Source organism: Melanostigma gelatinosum (assembly GCF_949748355.1).
Source record: "Melanostigma gelatinosum genome assembly, chromosome: 21".
Lineage (NCBI taxonomy): Eukaryota > Metazoa > Chordata > Actinopteri > Perciformes > Zoarcidae > Melanostigma > Melanostigma gelatinosum.
In genome coordinates this window covers 13,055,015-13,073,729 of record NC_136654.1, presented here as the reverse complement: position 1 = coordinate 13,073,729, position 18,715 = coordinate 13,055,015, and the positions used below count along the sequence as shown (strand labels likewise).

At 44.3% G+C, this 18,715-nt stretch overlaps 1 protein-coding gene across 1 annotated transcript in view; it reads right to left on the bottom strand.

The window, feature by feature from the left end:
* myo15b (myosin XVB) overlaps positions 1-4,047 on the bottom strand; it is a gene marked incomplete at both ends in the record, with an annotated part of 81,182 nt that extends 77,135 nt beyond the window's left edge. Inside the window, 2 exons of the mRNA XM_079292657.1 lie at positions 1,607-1,783; positions 1,954-4,047. Of these exons, the coding sequence (XP_079148783.1) occupies positions 1,607-1,783; positions 1,954-4,047 (2,271 nt within the window). The remainder of the gene's footprint in view (positions 1-1,606; positions 1,784-1,953) is intronic.
* Between the last annotated feature and the right edge of the window lie 14,668 nt (positions 4,048-18,715).

Below are 18,715 nucleotides of genomic sequence, written 5' to 3'. Positions count from 1 at the left end.
AATGTTTGTTACTTTGGTTTACAGGAAAATACGTCTTGACAAAGTAGATTGAGATGTTAGTATACTGAGGTTCACCACTGCAAGAATGTTGTAACAACATAGAGAATGTCTCTGCAGTCTTTCCCTGCTAATTGCAGGGCCAAAGCATAGGGACATGTGTCATTCAGTTGGTCAGTCAGATAGTCATTCTGTTATCTGGACAAGTATGGGCCCTTTTGCAGTCTTTGAGTCAAATGCCATCACCAGGTCAACACCAGGATCTCCCCTTTCCAAACAGTCTGGTCCACTTTGAGGCTTTTTGCCACATCAGGAACTTCCTGAAAATGTAACATAAGGTGGATCCATTGGCACTGGTTCTGTTTTTGCTTCCCATTGTTCACTGTCCACATTAGAGACAAGTTCCTGGAACTAGTTGGATGCTGCTCAGAAGCTGATACAACATGCGAGTTCCAGGTACTTACAAGGGTAGCTGGCACTGCTTGCAGCGCTGTCAATCATGACTACATCTGTATCAATCAGGACAACTAACACTTTAAAGAGCCTGCCCACCCATATAGTCCACCCACACAGGTATGTTCTTGGAGCTGACCTCATCAAACCTCATCTGAGGACTTTGTGGGCAAATTAACACTGATTGATTGTTTTTATTGCACCTGTTGCTGTTACAACGCCTTTGTGAATGTTACTGGTTAATGAAGGCCAAATATATGACAATAGATGGCAATACTTTTTGTTTTAAAAGCCTTGTTAGGAAATCAAGAGATTCTGTCCACTTAAACCCTAGAGGGCAAACAGGAGCAGATCATAAAACAAGGAGGTCTCATACTGAGATATGACCAAATACACTTATCAAACTGAGGGAATTAAAAATATAACCCTACTTTAAAAACCTGCTGGTACACTCTGCAGTTAAGGTACTTTAAGTATTTAAAGAAACGTATATCGTAAACAGTTTGAGTATTTATGGATTATTAGAAACGTACTAATTTATAAAAAACAGTGGAAACACAAAAAGAAGTGCCACCTAGCACCAAAGTCTCACAAGGATATTTGTTCAGGCTCAAGCTATTGTAAGTCTTGGGTCACAGGTTAACAAGTCTATTTCTCTTTGCTTCAATTTACTACAACTAAATTAAAGCTTGAAGGATGTTGCCAGAGCAAACGTAGAGTGAGATTTAGAGGTGGCGATTGAATGGAAACAAGTGAATGCGAACAGATGCAAATTTGCAGAAAGTTGCACGAACTGAAGGCAAAGACATGTCTGCTTGAGTCAAAATTGTTTCAGTTCAAGCCAAAGATTTTAATCATGGAATAATCGAAGGCCAAATTACTCCAATGTCTGAAAGTTGAAAGCTAAAAGTAGAAGGATATGGAGTGCAATAACAGAGAGTTCAAGAATTCCCAGTTAGGTTCTAAGGTCAGTCAGAGTCTGCGCAATGCATGCATTGCTAGCCAGCTACAGATTATGTCTTTAAACCTGGAATGAAATTTGCTCTGTGTTAAATCTGAATGCGCACAAAGAATAGCTAAATTGTGAGTATGATGTTTCTTCTACCCTCAACGACAAGGGCGCAAATAGGACCTCGTCATAATGCAGTATCATTACCTGTGTGCTGACCAGTCGACTCTCCAGCATCTCCTGGGTGGGGTCTTCTGATTCCCAGGGGCCCCTGCCATTGTGGGCAGGAATGGTCCTGGCCTGGCCCCCATCATCATAGACTGTCCACTTGGTTAGCTTCTCCACTGTCTGGTGGGGCAACAGGTTCTCCGCACGCAGCCAGTCCTAATCCCACACACAGCAAAGACAGATGATTGAGATCATTGGATCACACTGATTCAACTACATTTTGTCATGCTCCACCTATTGTTATTTCTCTACCATTTCTTTAAGTGACAGAGTGCAGTTTCGGACTAACTTAATGAAAAGTCCACCGTCAAAAATGTAACACATACCTGAGGGTCTCCACTCATCCGTGGGTTACCAGCCCAGTGCACCTCTGGTTGGGGGATCGTATATATCCCCCCCTCACCCATCAGCTGGGCTACTTCCCTGTCTGCCTCTTCTTCATACAAGGACCGGACACCTGACATCACAGCACTTGCCTCCCCATTTGGGAAGGGCTGTGTGGTGGACCTGGGTATCCCAGTTGCAGCCTCTCTCTCTGGGTCTGGTCCGTTGGTTCGAGTCACCCCACCACTTATTGTTTTCCCTGACAAGGACATCTTCGTCAGGTTGATCTGGAAGGGGTTACATTTCCCTCTTGCAGTCTGCAGCACACTGACTCCATCTTGATTGTCGAGGGCAGCTCTCCTCTTTCTATCCTCAATGCTGGACGATCCCTCCGGTGGACCACTGGACCCAGGGCTCCTCTCTGCCACGTCTGCACCTAATGTTAACCCCCCTGGCAAGGACTTCTTGATGGACTTCAGGAGGCTAACATCTGGTTTGACGGGGAGCACAAGCCTGGCACCTGGTTTAGGGGGTTTTGGCTGTGATGTGGTGAGTTCTCCTGTTGGTCCAGTGGTACTTGATGGAGTAGAAGGTCCAGGAGCTGCCTGGGGAACCTCGGCCATCTTTGCCTTGCCCAGTTTGTTCATCCTGGGGAGTACCACGGCGTATTTGGCCTCTACTTCTTTCTCCCCAGCTGGGCCCGCTTCCTCCCCTCCCTCCCCCGCCTGTCCCTGAAGGCTGGCATTCTCTTGAACCATTTTGTCCACAGAGGGGCCCCTATTTTTCTTACTTGTAAGGCTGGTTTTACTGGCCAATCTCATAGCCATCCTATGTTTGAGGATATTACCCTTAGATTTTCTGAGGCCTTGTTTCTGCTGTATCTCCCGGAAGGATAGCCAGTGGGATACCCCAATGGCTTTAGTCCAAGCAGAAAGCTTCTTTCTCATGTTAAACCCATGCGGCACGTTTTTCTGAATCCAACCAGTCATACCTTTTGTCCGTGCAATCAAATGTTCCTTGGGTTTGCTGGACCCCCCATCAATGGCCTCGCTCTCTGATGTTTCCTCGTCAGGCTTCGCTAACACCTTATTTGCTTTCTGCCGGAGCGATGCCATCTTGACGTTCCCCAAGAGCAACCTCTGTGGCCGCCCTTTGATGACACTTCCAGCGTCCTGCTGCTCCTCAGGCTCCAGAATGGCTTCGAGGTCTTTACCTTTGGCTTTGAGAAGCATAATTCGGTTTCGGCCTTTGATGGCTTTGGTCAACGTTGGTTCTGCCTCCTCCTCTTCGACATCTGGATCAGCTTCTACAGGATCATCTTTCTCATTGATGTTTTTTGTTTGGGTCTTGCCTTTTACTGTGTCAACCTTGTTAATAGAAAGGTATTTTGGTGGTTTAATCTCCTCTGTTGCAGAACTGGATTTGTCCTCTTTTTGTATTTTTTTTCTGTTCTTCTTTTCTTCCTTGGCTTTTTGTTTGGCTTCCTTTTCTAACCTCTGCTTCTCTGCTTTGGCTTTCTGTTTCTCTGCCTTCTCCGCCTGCTTATCTGCCTTTGTTTTTTTAAACATCTTGTATTTCCGTCGTTGTCTAGGCTCCGAGGCACGTGGAGTCTGTTTGCGTCTTTTGCAGAGTTTATCAGCCGTTGGCTTTTCAAAAGTGTCTTGGGATATCACCTTGTCTTCACTCACATCACTGCTGACTGCCTTCTCGTTTACCTCTTCCTCTTCACTGGACGTGACTGCTTCACTTCTAGATTTGGCTTCCTCTGAAAGCTCCTTGTCCGAGTCCTCGTTTGCCATCTGTTCTGTTTCTGATGCCTCAACCTCTTCCTCCACACTGCTCTCCTCACTCCCATGTGTCTCAGATGGCTCTTTGTTACTTCCCCGCTCCTCCTCTTTCTCATCATTGCTAGTTTCCTCGTACCACACCTCCGCTGAGCTTCCTGTGTCGTTCTCTGATTCCTCCTCCTCAGTGTCCGTCACTTTGTCCCTTCTCTTGTTTTCAGGCTCGGTGGGGAGCTTCTTGTTGATCCTCCCACGCACGGTTGGGACTGCTTTTGGTGGAGACTTGAGTTTGGTGGTCTTGCTTTTGCCCATCTTAATATTTTTGTCATGTTGAGGTTGTGTTCTACGATTTACAGTTGTTCCGTTTCCTAGTGTGCTCCCCACTTGTTTCTGCGATTCTTTTGGTTCTGTACCTCTCTTTTTACTTTGATTTACTTTATTCCGAATATTGCTCTTCCCTTCATCCATCTTTCTGTCCTCCAGATTTGGTGAATCCACGCTTCTTTTTTGTCTCCCATTAGGCACTTTGGTGGGAGGCTGAGATGCATTCTGTCTCACATTTTTCTGTTGATTTCCACCTTGTGACTTGACCAGTGACATGCTATCAATTCTTCTGTGATGAAATAACCTAAGAAAAACGTTTAAATTGTCTTTATTTTGTTTTATTTCTTATTATGTATTGTACATTGATAGACAAGTTAGCCACTCAATAAAATGAACAATTGCAGGCTGTAAGTTGAGTAACATGTCTGTCAAACTCAGTGAAACCAGGTCCTCAGCTAAGTCTTTCAACATCTAGACCATGTTTCACACTTTTAAGTCCCTGATCCTTGTGTCTAAAGACACTTCGGTCAGACCCAGTTTAGCCATCACTGACCTGATTTGCTATCTGTTGTTAAGTTTGAGGGCAGCAATGCATCTCAAACAAGACAAACAACACAAAAGTAGCTATGACTCTTTTTCTACACTGGAGGACGACTCTCCTTTTCCTTTTGTGACAGCAAACAACAGCTATTATCTGCAGGTTAAATCTAAACGGCAGTGAAAGGCTATCTTTAAATCCGCCAAAATATAGTTGTATAGCCTGTACACACTGGGGGGGGGGGGGGGGGGGGTTAAGCAGTGGGAGCTCATTTCAGTGTAATATAGCTTACCAGGCTTCTCAGGTGAAACCCAGGCATGGCTGGGTGGCTGCAAAGTGCTCCGGCGTGTCCTCAAGAGCTGGTGTCACTGATACAAATGTGCACCAATGCTCAATGAGGAGGACTGAAGGCAAGTTTCACACAAATATCCTACCCTCCAACATTATACAGGAAGGCACGGAGCCAATTATGCAATACACACCCACCCAAAGTTTGCGTGTGTTTTATGCATGCCCACAATGCCCCCGTCGACAAAAGAGGAGCTGGCGTGCACAGACACAGGCGCGCTCACACAAACCCAAGTTGCCTTCTGAATAATATAGCTCTACCCATCAGGTCACACAGCTCTGCTGCCATTCATTTGGACAGCTGGTGAATGCTTTGGAGGAAAGGTGAGAGGTGCTGCTTGGAGTGTTCAACAATAGGTGCTAATGAAGGAGCGAGGGAGAAAAAGACAGAGGGGAGAGAGAGAAGGGGCTCATTACCTGGCCTTTTCCTCTGGGAAAGGGAGATTCCATCACTGTGTGCCGGAATTCTGGAGTTTGGCAATATCTCAAAGAAAGTGAGACATTATTTTATGATGTCCTAGCAAAACATGACTATGAGGTGTAAGTGCTGACTTTCACTTTACTTTGACAATTTTCTTTTCTTTTTTTATACGTCTTTGTATAATAAAAATATAAATAAATTACAACATTTTACATTTTATTATTACCCACCCATCTATCAACCCTTACCCATAACCCCTGGTCAGCAATATGCAGTATTCACAGTGTTTCAAGAATATGGTCACCATCATAAATGATTGACCAGAGCTAATACAGTAAAGGTTAGGTAAATAGACAAATGTCAGTGAAACTATTTGATCTGGGGAATCTCTGAAACAGGAGAAGGTTACCAGAGGGAATCATAACAGATTCATTTCAGGAAGTAACTCCTGTTACAATTTAGTCTGTGTTCTACTTTTAAGTAGAACACAGACTAAATGGTTCTACAATTGAACACAGACTTTTTTTGTTCTACTTAAAAGTGTTCTTTTCAGTGTTTTTTAAGTTTAGTGTACATTTGTGTCATGTACACAACTGTAAAGATCTGTAAAGACAGGTACTAACGCAATATCTCATTAGAAAGCTACGGTTCTTGTAATTCGATTTATGCAAACCATTTCAAGATACAATCACAACAGCAGGTACAATCAACGTCTCTGTCAGACAAACACTCCAAAAATAGCAGTTAAAATATCGATGCTACTCACCAATTGTAACCTTTGTTCAAAATAATAAATATACTTATTTAGGCTTACAGTATATGAGCAAATGTCATCAAATGGCAATTATAAGACTATTAGGCAGTAGTCTACAGATTCAAAGTGTTTTCTTAGATTTTTTTTGAACAAAAAACAAATGTAAATCAGACAATCACATTCAATTTTATTCTTATTTCTTTGTGGTTATTTCTTGTTGTTATTACATTTTTTGAAACAACTATTAACAATTAAGTCAACGATGCCTTGATTACATATACATCAGTCATTGTATGGAATTATTGAGAAAAAATATTTTCGTAGCCCCTCAAATATTGTGATATTACCCATTTTTGTCCTGAACTTATGCATTAGTCATTGTGTGGAATTGTTGAGAAAAACTTTTTATAGCACCTTTACAGCAAATGTGCCATTTGAAGGTACAAATTCAGTTCAGAGTTTTTGCTGATTAAAATATCTTAGTTGACTGTCAGTCAGGTGTCATTTCCAGCAACCCTCAAATCAAAGAATAAAGACACTTTATGCACAATTTAGGTGTATTTTCCCTTTAACTCACAAGATGCAGGTAGCATGTTTTGTACTTAATGTGAATATAATTAATTTAATCTCATTTCCATTATGCAATATGTATACTTTGTTGGCATCTTATTCTGAAAACCGGATGTTCGTCTCAAGAAACTGGATGTTGTCTCCCGTTCATTTTTCCACTAACTTTACAAAGTCCTTCGCTCACTCCCGATCTGCGCCGTTTGAATGAGTTTACCGTGAATGTCAGCATATAGGTGCACTAACATGTAAGTGTCTGCTGAGTTGACCGCAGTCTCGCAGTCACAGGTCTGATTAAGAAGCGCTCCATTTTTTTCATGAGTTTAGAAAGTTCGGTTCTTCACTCACACGCAACATCAGTCAAAGCGAAAATCAAAACCATCCTATGGCAACTGGACTGGGTCATATAGGCTACGATGTTTTTGACAAGTTCATTAAATTATCATTATTATTAGAGGAAATTATGGAGGCATTTTTTACCCCCCTCCTAGTGATATCAGGGGCAAAATTATATTTCCTATGCTGCGTTCACACCGATCGCGTTGATTTTTTGACGCGCGTCGAGATTACATACAAAGTCTATGCACAGACGCGATGAGACTGGCGCGCCGCGATTTTGCGATGGCGCGGCGCGTTGGACGCGTTATTGCAGTGCGGTGGACGCGTTGGACGCCGCAAAATCGGCAACGCGCGAGTTGAACTTTTTCAACTTCAGCGACATAATCGCGTGACGCTGTGGTGCGATAGCCTATCAGCGTTGAGTTGCTCCCCCTGTCATCACTGGCTTTCTGCCGTTGTTGAATCAGGAAATAAATCCTGTAGCCGTCTGTGTTCACCCAGAGCTCTACGATACCTCATATCAACAGAGACCGGACCAAACTATGTGTATGCATGTGTGTGTGTAAACCATACGGTACAAACAATGAATAGACGCTGCCGTATTTACGTCTACGTGACGTTATTGAGTGCTGGTGGAGCTGCTACGATGTTATCATAGCCTAGCACCGATCCATCAGAGCTCCATTGAGAAGACCAGTAACCTACAAATCTGCATCATTACGTAGTTATTTCGGAGTCCCTTTTTGTCGGTTTATTGCCGTTGAATCACAGCCTAATCAGTTTATTTTGTGTTCCTACAGCTGTAGTAAACAGCGACCGGTGGCTTGCTAGACACAGTGAATACAGCTCGATACAATCCACGGAGCTCCTCTGAACAATATTATGAACCAGACATGACGGCGTTTGGCATTCCGATGTTTGAGGGACTTCCACAACACGTACAAAGCAGCAATTGTCCTTATTCCTTTCACGGTTGACAGCGGAAAGAAATGGCGGCCAGGTGAACGGCTTCCAGGACGATAAACCACGCCCCCTCTCCGGCGCTACGAGATTTTGCAGCGTTTGGTGTGAACACGACCGGCGGCGCGTTAGACGCGATTGTGCAGTGCGTTGGACGCTTTTATGCATTATGCTGCTTTCAAACCGGTCGCGTTGATTTTTTGACGCGCGTCGAGATTACATACAAAGTCTATGCACAGACGCGATGAGACTGGCGCGCCGCGATATTGCGATGCCGCGGGCATTGGACGCCGCAAAAATGGCCAACACGCGAGTTGAAATTTTTCAACTTCTGCGAAATAATCGCATGCCGCTGTGGCGCAATAGCCTATCAGCGTTGAGTTGCTCCCTGTTATGAATGAAGATCGAGTGAACAGACTGAGATCGAGGCGTTTAGCTCAATTCAAGCAATAACATTTATTTGTGACAGAAGTATTATGTCCAGCAGTTAAACGTGCACGGACCCCTAGCCAAAGGTAAAAGGTGCAAAAGTGAAACCTAAGAGCGCTTATACAGAGTGCGCAGGCGTGTCATCTGGTTCTCCTTGTGGAGCCATTGGTCAAAATCAAAGCAGAGGCAGATTTGTTTCTAGCATTCAAATGGCCTGATGGAGCACTGGGCAACGTCACCCACAATGGCTCACGTCCGGAACCCGCCTTCTCTGGAGCGTCAGTGTGTGTGAAATGTTGATGTACAGCATATTGTTAACACTTAAGGTGCAGAAAAAGGGTGCAGTTCTAAACTATTTCGAAGTCTCTGTGTGAATAGATAAAAAGAGCTCTTCTCCTACTCTAAGATGGCAGTTTCCGCCCTAATCTGGTGGTTTAAGCAAGTGTTACTTTCAGGGCCACTGTATCTGTTTCTATCGTACCAACGGGTGACGGAATGCCCCATTCGGCGTTTTTGACCTACTTACAGTGACCTCACAACTCCGCAATATAAGCTTTACAAGTATAGCGCATATTATTTAACAGTGAATGAATATATTTTATTTACATCCCCCTGTCATCACTGACTTCCTGCCGTTGTTGAATCAGGAAAAAAATCCTGTAGCCGTCTGTGTTCACCCAGAGCTCTACGATACCTCATATCACTAGAGACCGGACCAAACTATGTGTATAAATGTGTGTGTGTAAACCATATGGTACAAACAATGAATAGACGCTGCCGTATTTACGTCGACATGACGTTATTGAGTGCTGGTGGAGCTGCTACGATGTTAGCATAGCCTAGCACCGATCCATCAGAGCTCCATTGAGAAGACAAGTAGCCTACAAATCGGTATCATTATGTAGTTATTTCGGAGTCCCTTTCTGTCGGTTTATTTTTCCATTGAATCACAGCCAAATCAGTTTATTTTGTGTTCCTACAGCTGTAGTAAACAGCGACCGGTGGCTTGCTAGACACAGTGAATACAGCGCGATACAATCCACGGAGCTCCTCTGAACAATATTATGAACCAGACATGACGGCGTTTGGCATTCCGACGTTTGAGGGACTTCCACAATACGTACAAAGCAGCAATTGTCCTTATTCCTTTCATGGTTGAAAGCGGAACGAAATGACGGCCAGGTGAACGGCTTCCAGTTGATAAACCACGGCCCCTCTCCGGCGCTACGAGATTTTGCGGCGTTTGGTGTGAACACGACCGGCGCGATTTTGCAGTGCGTCAAAAAATCAACGTGACCTGTGTGAACGCAGCATTAGGGGCAGTTTTGTCCTTTGCCCTCGTGTATTTCCGACGCTGGGTTAGATTGACACCTCATTTGACCCAATGGGAGCTTCTATAGCCCGGTCACATTCTGGAACAGCCAACGAGAGTCCGCTTTGAAAGACAATGCCCGCCTCTCTTGCTTTGGCTAATGCTCGAGCCAATTGCAATCGATCTTTCTGAAACTCACGCTTCGTATAGCCAATGAAATTACAAAGAGAACGCTATGCAGATTCACCTGTTGCATGTTGGGAAAGTATTTTCGAAGTCAGAAGTAACACCGTGAGTCAACTACCTGAGACCAATTATGAAGAGCAAAGTCTGGTTAATGAGAATTTTCAAGAATCTGTGAAAGTTGACAATGGTTAAATATGTTATAGTTAACCATACATCAACATAAATAAGCTATAGTTTGAATTTTGGAGATGTAGTTTATCATAGCCTTGGCGTCTTGCTGTGGTTACTACGAGCCTCCGAATGTGCTTTTGCGCGGACGTACTCTCAGTGAACCATGTGTAAAATATTCGTTTTCTGTGGAATTGTTATCAAATTTGAACGTGTACTATGACTTCATGCTATGGTACCATTGTGTTTTCCAGCTAATAAGTCCCAGCTATAGTTATCTGCAGGCATCTGTTTGCCAAAAAACATCCAGGCGGAAATAAAAACCTTCTGTTTCAGTGTGTTGGAGCTTCATTAGCTCAATGCTAGTAGCACTTACAGTGATTCTGACTGTTTGTGAAGAAACTTCAGAGTGTTACCTTTCAATGGAGACTAAAACCACACATGTACTCCCAATGGTTCAATAAGAGCTGTCAGTTTACTTTGGGTACGCCTTGGATAGGCGTTTTAGGCAAATTTTACAGGAGTGATAAGGGGGAGATGGTGATTAGAAAAGGTATTCCCCAATTCCTGCACCCAATGTAACCGTTCTCCATAGGAGGACCCCTCTTCTAATTCTGAAGAATAATAATAAAGAATCCAGAGCACATCTGCAGTTAGCAAGCCAGTAGAGCACAGCAGAAAGAGTGTTCACGATAATGCATGCGAACCCGGACCGGCTACGTAAACAAAGCACAGAGAAATACGGATTACAACACACAGAGGGAGAGTGACTTCATTCCCTGCTAAGGTAGACGTCACCATATCTTTATATTGGAAAGAAGTTTTTCCTGCTATATTAATGCTCTGAATCCCGTATATAGTAAATATTTATTAAGTATTTTGTTGGTTAAATCATCTACAGTTAAAACCTGGGTTTGGTTGAACACCTTCAACACATCTACTGTAGGTTAGAACTGTTGTAGCTGCTGATTGGAGTTATATGTAACGTACTCGTCTAAAAGAAGTCCCTCGTCAACCAAACTTTGTGTGGTTTTAAGTTAGACATCTGATGTCACCAATGGCAGCAGCAGTCGTAGAACAGTGGTCAGGGTTTCATCATGCAGCAGGACAAGCATCCTAAAGGTAGAACCAAGGCGACAAATAACTTTTCCAAACAGAAGACCAGACTGAAGGCAAATGGGTGGGTAGGTGACCTCGGCCTGTGCACGGCTGGATGGCCAGTTCTTCCTCACTGACTCCTTCCAAGCCCCCTTAGGCCCATCAGTCCGCCCTCTGCTTGCCTCCGGCAGATCTTCATCTGAGGGGCTCAGAGATGGTGCAGAGGGTACCCCAGACTCCCCATGAACTGTTTCAACAGGAGCCGCAGCCCATCCTTCTTCCCACGAGGCTGGTGCCAAGGTTTGTATTGGCTGAAGGAACTTCCTCACCTGCCATCCTTCGGCGATTCCAGCCTGTACCATCTGTCCGCTGCTCTGGAGTAGGGAGAAAGACCCACAGGGGAGCAGCTGGTATCCATTCCATTGGCAGACGTAGTCCCCGAGGTTCAGCGCATTCCCCTGTAGATCCCACTGGGTGATGATGATCAACCTAGGTAACGTCTCCATACGGCACGGCCCGCAGATGTATGCATCCATAACCTTCACCGGTTTATAGTGCATGTGGTTAAACTCTTTTCTTTTTCCTGTGACCTGAACTGGTTTCTGGTCTCCGGGTCCCTGCCAGTAAATAGCTCGGGTGGTCGGCTGTAGGCAGACCACACAGGCGTTCTTAACTTCTTTCCATTGCAACACTTCTATTTCTCCAGAGAGAAATCCCTTCTTTGCGTACCCCAACTTCTTCAGGGCTCTGCCTGCCCAGAGTCCCGTAGTACTCCTTCTCTGTTAGGTTGAATATATCGACCTTGAGAGAGTGCAGTCGCTTTGCTGCTTGCTCTTGCCTCTGCTTGCATTTTCTTGCTTCAATTTGCCAGATATATCACATATATCTTGCCAGATATATCACATATATCACTCTTCAACGTTTGAGTGAAGACAAATCCAGAAAGTCATCGAGCTATTTGGATTGTTGGCTACTGCTAACTAGCAGCTAAGCTAAAGCTAAGTAGCAGCAAAATGCCTCCCTTCTCCACGGATGACAACTACAAACTCCTACAGAAGATTGCAGTCTTGGAAACAAAAATCTACCGACTAGAAGTAAACGCGGAAGTAAATGGACTGTGTGGGAATGATACCACTCTACCATGGACTCAAAACACTGGACAAATGCAAGCTAAGACACAGCTATCTAGCACAACCAGGCCTACCAAGAAACAGGATGAGAGAGCAGATAATGAATCTTATGCGACTGACTGGCCTGCACTAGCACACGGGCAGAACTCATCCTCAACTCCTGCACCCAGACGGACAAAGCCAAGGACAGCTAAGGAAAGTAAAACCTGCAAAATACCTCCACAACAACCAAGCCTACAACTTCAAAACAGATTTGCTCCATTGTCGCAGGATCATAAATCTCCATCTGATGACCTGGATAAGCAGCTATCTCCTCAAAGCAGGGTAAGAACTGAGAGTAAATGTGAGAAAGGGCCGCAGACAAAACTAGTGACTGGGCCTGAGACTCTGATTGTTGGTGACTATGCTGTAAAAGATGTCAGAAAACTGTGCAGCAAGAACACCAAAATACTCTGCTTTCCGAAAGATATGGTCTCTGACATGAGAGACAAATTCCTGGACATCGTGGCTGACTATCCCACAGCGAAAAACATCATCGTGCATACAGGAAGCTGTGATATTGTGAAACAACAGTCTGAAGTTCTAAAGCGAGACTTTATTGATCTGTTAAACACAGTCAGCTCTGTCAAGGCTGAGGTGTTTATCAGTGGCCCTCTTCCACCAGTCAGAGGAGGAGATGAAGGATTCAGCAGGCTGTTTGCACTGAACAGATGGCTGTCAACTGCATGTGCTGACCATTCAGTACATTTTATCAACAATTTCTACCTTTTCTGGGAGCGCAGACATCTTTTTGCAGCGCATGGAATTTGCCTGAACACGTCAGGGGTAAAACTGTTTACCTCTAACCTATTTTTCTCCCTGCATCACCCGTCTGTCCCTACTGCCAAGGACAAGATACAAGAGGAGTCTAAACAAGAGATAACCACACAGCATCGCCATGGAGACCTTACGGGAAGGATGCCCCCGCCTAACGACAGTCAAAAGGAGGAGTCTCCAACCTCATCATCAGGGACCACCTTCGCCTCCGGTCTCCCACTTTCTCCACCCTTCCTAGACGAGGAGTCGTTACCTCCCTCCCCAGCACCTACTTCCACCACCCAAATTCCATCCAGGTCCCTTTCCTCTCTCACACTCTCCCCATCCTCCCCCCACCTGGAGTTTTCTGACCACATGAAAGAGCTGGTCATTGCTGGGACCAAACACACTCCTTGCCACACTCCTCGACGGTTCCACAACCATCTTCTGTCTCCCCTACATGATAACGTAAATAATTGATATCTTCTGGGTCCAGGCTACAAGGCTAATGACACCAATGACTCTCTCCAGGAAAAGTCGGGGCCCTGTATGCAGCTAGCCGCTTCAATTCCTGTCTTGCAAGTTTATAGAAAAAGAAAGGTGAGGCTGCGAAGAAACAATGGTAAACATGCAAACTTATCAAACTTAGCATACATTCCTCGTCAGCCTGTCCAAATAAATTGGGCAAAGAAAGCTTTAACCACATCAAACTTAGCTTTATTAAATGTCAGGTCTCTGTCAGGAAAAACATTTTTAATCAATGATTTTATTGTTCGGCACAAACTGGACATTTTGTTTTTAACTGAAACTTGGTTAAATCAAGATAACAGTGCAGCTGTTCTTATTGAATCAACACCTCCCAACTTCAGTTTCATGAGTGAAACAAGAGCACATAAGAAAGGAGGTGGAGTTGCTGTTTTATTTAATGATTCTCTTCAATGCAAGCAGATGTCCTTTGGTCATTTTGGTTCTTTTGAATATGTGGCTCTGAATTCCACTCAAGCTTTATTCCTAAACATTTACAGACCGCCTAAATACTGTGCAACCTTCTTTGATGAGTTTACTGAACTGCTGTCTGTAATCTGTATTGATTTTGACTGTGTTGTTATTGTTGGTGATTTTAATATCCATGTTGATAATCCCCAGGACAGAGAGTCTATAGAACTATGTGGTGTCCTTGATAACTATGATCTGACTCAGCATGTGACAGGACCCACCCACAACAGGGGGTACACTCTGGACCTAATCATCACCAAAGATGTAAACATTTCCAAGGTTGCTGTGACTGATGTTGCACTCTCTGATCATTTCTGTGTTTTCTTTGAGAGTGCAATCTCCTTGCACACAAATGTCCAAACCAAGGTTATGACAAAGCGTTACATCTCTGAAAACACCAGTGAACTATTTATTCAGAAGTTCTCCTCCACACCAGCCCTCTCTTGCCTCTCAGTCAATGAGCTTGTAGATGGCTTCAATTTTAAAGTTAAAAATATTATTGATGCCATTGCACCCACTAAAGTGAAGGTTGTCTCGGGTAAGCAAAGATCTCCTTGGAGAAATGCTACGCTGGTCAAAATAGAGAAACGAGAGTGTCGGAAAGCTGAGCGCAGGTGGCGAAAAACTAATCTCCAGGTTCACTGTGACATCTATAAAGAGAGACTTCGCAATTATAATTTGGAACTTAGAAATGCAAGGCAGTCATTCTTCTCTGACATCATAACCAAAAACAAGAACAATACACGCGCCTTATTTGCTCCCGTCGACAGGCTAACAAACCCTCCAGTGTCGGTAGCTGCTGAGCTCCAATCCACTTGGGCATGCAATCAATTTGCCTCCTTTTTTAATGACAAAATTCAGAAAATTAGACAAGCAGTCAGTGCCTCCACACCAACCACAGGATATGTGTTGTCCCGATCTCTGAATAACATCCATTCAAATATCATGACACAATTTCATTCAATCGACCGTAGAAGCCTAGAAGACATGATACAACATCTGAAATCATCCTCCTGCTGCTTGGATATTCTACCAACACAATTTTTCAAAAATATTTCAAACTGCATGACCACTGATCTCTTACATATTGTAAACACATCCCTTCTCTCAGGTGTCTTCCCACAAGCCCTAAAAACTGCAGTTATTAAACCGCTCCTAAAGAAGGCTAGTTTAGACTCCGCAACGATGAAAAATGATAGGCCAATATCAAACTTCCCATTTTTAAGTAAAATAATTGAAAAAGCGGTTTTCCAACAGCTGACCAACTTCTTGGCCGTAAATAACTGCTTTGATGTTTTCCAGTCAGGCTTTCGACAGCACCACAGTACTGAAACTGCTCTTGTTAAGGTTTTCAACGACATCCACTTAAACATAGACAATGGCAGAAGTTCAGTCTTAGTGTTACTGGATCTCAGTGCTGCATTCGACACGGTCGACCATGCCATACTCCTAGAAAGACTAAACATCTGGGTGGGACTCTCTGGCACAGCACTTAACTGGTTTGAATCCTACTTGAAGGACCGAGAATACTTTGTGTGTGTGGCTGATTACACATCAGAGCTGACTAAAATGACATGTGGTGTTCCCCAAGGTTCAATACTGGGGCCTCTTCTGTTCAACATCTACATGCTTCCACTACCTCAGATTATGGAAAGCAACAAAGTGTGTTATCATAATTATGCAGACGACACACAAATCTACATAACTATGTCACCAGGGGACTATAATCCCATACAAGGGCTGGGTAACTGCATTGAACAAACCAACAACTGGATGTGCCAGAATTTTCTTCAATTAAACAAAGATAAAACAGAAGTAATTGTTTTTGGTACCAAGGATGAACAATTGAAAATCCCCGCTCAGCTTCAGTCACTGATGTTAAAACCCACAAACCAAGCCAGAAATCTAGGTGTAGTTATGGATTCAGACCTCAACCTGAACAGCCATATCAAGACAATTACAAAATCAGCCTACTATCACCTGAAGAATATATCAAGGATTAGAGGATTTATGTCTCAACAGGATTTGGAAAAACTTGTCCACGCATTTATCTTCAGCAGACTGGACTACTGTAATGGTGTGTTTACAGGTCTCTGTAAAAAGTCTGTCAGAACGCTGCAGCTCGAGTCCTCACTAAGACCAGGAGGGTGGATCATATCACCCCAGTTCTGATGTCTTTGCACTGGCTTCCTGTCCAACAAAGAATTGACTTTAAAATCCTACTGTTGGTTTACAAAGCACTGAATGGTTTAGGGCCAAAATACATCTCTGATCTGCTGCTACCTTATGAACCATCCCGACCCCTCAGGTTGTCTGGGACCGGTCTACTATCTGTTCCCAGAGTCAGAACTAAACATGGAGAAGCAGCGTTTAGTTTTTCTGCTCCACATATCTGGAACAAAGTCCCAGAAAGCTGCAGGTCTGCTGAGACCCTCAGCTCATTTAAATCAAGATTGAAGACTTTTCTGTTTGCTGCTGCCTTTAATTGAACCACATTCAATTAATATATTCATCAATTTCCTGCATTTCTGCATTTTACTGCTGAATTTTATTTCTTACACTGTTCTTAATTGCTGTTAAATCTCCTTATGTTTTGATGCTTTTAATGGTTTTAAAAGGACTGCACAATATATCGCCATTTCCTCCGGGACCGAGTTCGTGCAAGGCGTACACTATAAAACGCAGATCGGCAGAGATCTTTTCCAGACGTGGTTTGTGTGCGAGTAATTGCAGAATTGCGGCAGTGTATGGTTGATTGCGTGCAGCGCAATGTCTCAGGGAGACATCGATTCAAATTTAGAAAGTGCACAATATGTCGCCATTTCCTCCGGGACCGAGTTCGTGCAAGGCGTACACTATAAAACGCAGATCGGCAGAGATCTTTTCCAGACGTGGTTTGTGTGCGAGTAATTGCAGAATTGCGGCAGTGTATGGTTGATTGCGTGCAGCGTAATGTCTCAGGGAGACATCAATTATTTTTTCAATGTATGTTTTAAATCTCCTTTACTTTTTACGACTGAATTTTATTTCTTACACTGTTTCTTTAATTGTTTTTAAATCTCCTTTTCTTTTGCCTTATGTTTTGATGCTTTTAATGGTTTTATGTGAAGCACTTTGAATTACCTTGTTGTTGAAATGTGCTATACAAATAAACTTGCCTTGAGCTTGGGTTCTTTAACCTCCAAGCCCCGCCCCACCTCCTGTGATGTGAAGGGGTGGTGCATCAGCTCCTCCGCTGGGGAGGGTCTGTCACATCGGTAGCGGTCGTTCAAAGCCTTGGCAATGTCCAGGGTCTTAGTGCTCCAGTCCCTGGAGTTGGCATTCTTCCCAATCCAACTTTTCACCAATCCAATGGTCCTTTCCACCAATCCAATGGTCCTTTCCACCACCCCGTTTGCCTGGGGGGTGTATGGGGGAAGAGTATATCCTCCTTACCCCCTGCTGTTGGCACCATTGGTCCACCTTGGCATTGCGAAAGTGCGTACCGTTGTCGGTTCTGAGCTCCTTAGGCACTCCTAGGTAGCCACAGACTTGGTCAAGCATGCTAACAACACTGTTTCCTTTAGCTTTCCGCACCGCTTTTGTGGTCACGTATCCCGACATGGAGTCCACAAGCACCAACAGGTATTTTTCTCCGCCCTTCCCTGGTACCCCTATGGGTCCTGCCACATCCATGCAGATAGAACCCCAGGGTACTGTGTTTTTAATGGTGAGTCCTCCCACCCTTTGTCCTCTCCTTCCTGCATTGTATCGACCACACAACTCACAGTCTCTTAGGATTCTTCGGACTTCTCTTTCAGGAATCCAGAGACGCTGCTTTTCCAGTTCCCTTCGCGTTGGAACGGTGCCTGCATGTCCTAGTGCTCCATGCACTGCCTGCACCACCTCTTCCACGTTCTCTTCTGGGACTACCCTTCCTTTGGGCAGTTCTTCCCACTTCTCGATCCCAACAAAGACAACTTGTCTCATCTGGACGAAATGATCCACTTCTTCGTTTCCTTCCCAGTGAGTTCCTACTTGTGTGTGGGCTCTCTGGTGCACCACTTCAAGCTCCATTGTTAGCCGCAATTCGGCTATTTTCCTCCATAGGTTCTCGTGAGCTACTTTCTTGCTTTTAGCGCTCTCGAACCCATTTTCTTCCCATATGGACAGGTCTTCGTTAAGGTCCTGAGCACAGTAATAACTGTCAGTTATTACTCTGGCTCGCCTTACCCTTCTCTGCTCTAATTCGAGCAGACCTTCCATCATTGCTGTTACTTCCTCGGTCTGGGCACTGCCGGGGACTTGGCCTCTTTGCCTAGATCGCTCCCTCTCTTTGTGCTTGAGAATGAAGCCCCAGTAGGCATTTTCGTCAGGTCCTTTCCTCGATCCGTCGGTGTACAGGGTCCACTAACGGTTCGGATGGTGTGTCGTCTGGTTTCGTCTTTTTCTTTCTCCCCTTCGGACTGGACAGGTCCTTCTTCTGATGAGGACTCTTCTGAGTCCATGTGCCCTGCCTGGCTGCTCTGGTCATCTGTGTTTCCAGCATAATGGGTCTCCTCCGCTATGTAGCTAGCTATTGCGTCTAGCTCGCTTTGGTGGTGTTTAGAGCAAGCTGTAGCCGTGACTTTGTTCC